This window comes from Echinops telfairi, unplaced genomic scaffold (assembly GCF_000313985.2).
Source record: "Echinops telfairi isolate 266 unplaced genomic scaffold, ASM31398v2 ScPeMD7_7474;HRSCAF=8512, whole genome shotgun sequence".
In the NCBI taxonomy this organism is placed as follows: Eukaryota; Metazoa; Chordata; class Mammalia; order Afrosoricida; family Tenrecidae; genus Echinops; species Echinops telfairi.
The window spans coordinates 5,819,396-5,820,388 of record NW_022111378.1 but is presented as its reverse complement, the minus strand read 5'-3'; the positions used below and the strand labels follow the sequence as shown (position 1 = coordinate 5,820,388).

The 993-nt window shown below is 32.0% G+C and overlaps 1 protein-coding gene across 1 annotated transcript in view; it reads left to right on the top strand.

The window, feature by feature from the left end:
* Positions 1-615, top strand: part of HSPA14 (heat shock protein family A (Hsp70) member 14) — a 21,878-nt gene extending 21,263 nt beyond the window's left edge. The window contains exon 8 of the mRNA XM_045285633.1: positions 403-615. Coding sequence (XP_045141568.1) covers positions 403-481 — 79 coding nt within the window. The 3' untranslated portion in view covers positions 482-615. The remainder of the gene's footprint in view (positions 1-402) is intronic.
* Positions 616-993: the final 378 nt, after the last annotated feature.

The window sequence follows — 993 nt, the reverse complement described above, 5'->3', positions numbered from 1 at the left end:
AATTACTTTCGTTGCTACTTCATAACTATCGTTTTGCTATTGTTATGAATGGCAATGTAAATATCTGATATGCAGGATGTATTTTCATTGTTAAAAATTGAACATAATTAAAGCATAGTGACTAACCACAAAATAATATGTAATTATATATTGTGAACTATTTGTGTGTTTTCCGATGGTCTTAGGCAACCCCTGTGAAGGGGCGGTTCAATCCCCAAAGGGGTCACGACCCACAGGTTGAGAACCGCTGATCTATACTCTTTAAAGAGACTGAAATTGTGTTTTGATCTTTAGCTTCATGTTGTTTCAAAAGTTAAGCTTCTCATTTATTATATGTTCTCAAGGTCTTTGTGTTTATAAGATGAGGTTGTAAAATGTTATTTCTGCTTTTTGTTTGTTTAGAGATGGATCTTTACATGTGGCATGCACAGATCAAGAGACTGGAAAATGTGAAGCAATCACGATTGAGGTGGCGTCCTAGCATTTTAGAGAAACCCTAAATTTGTACAACCAGAAGGTCAACATTGTTCGGTTTTGTTTATAAGTGATGTTTATATTAAAGTCCTTTTTATGCAAACTATATATTGTTTCTATTAAACAACAATATATTGGTAAGTGTTGGAATTTTTTTTTTTCATTTGAGAGAAATGACTAATAGTGGAAAATGTAGGCAACATTCCCATCATGAAACTACTTAGAACAAAAGTCAGTTTATTGGAGGAAATTTTACTAGGAATTTATTGTTGTAAGTGCTTTTTCCCTTAGGACTTTCCATTTTTAAAACTTTTCTTGATTCTTGTTTGATGTAGAACAATTGAAAGTCCTTGATATTAAATGAAAAAAACAATTAGAGGCCCATATGCAACAAACCATTAAAAAATTAACACAAATTCACAAACTCAACAGTTGTGTACATAAGAAGTACACTTACAAGAAGAAGTTTACAAGTCTGAATACCAAATTGTTAGCAGTGGCTTTTCAGAGAGAAATACA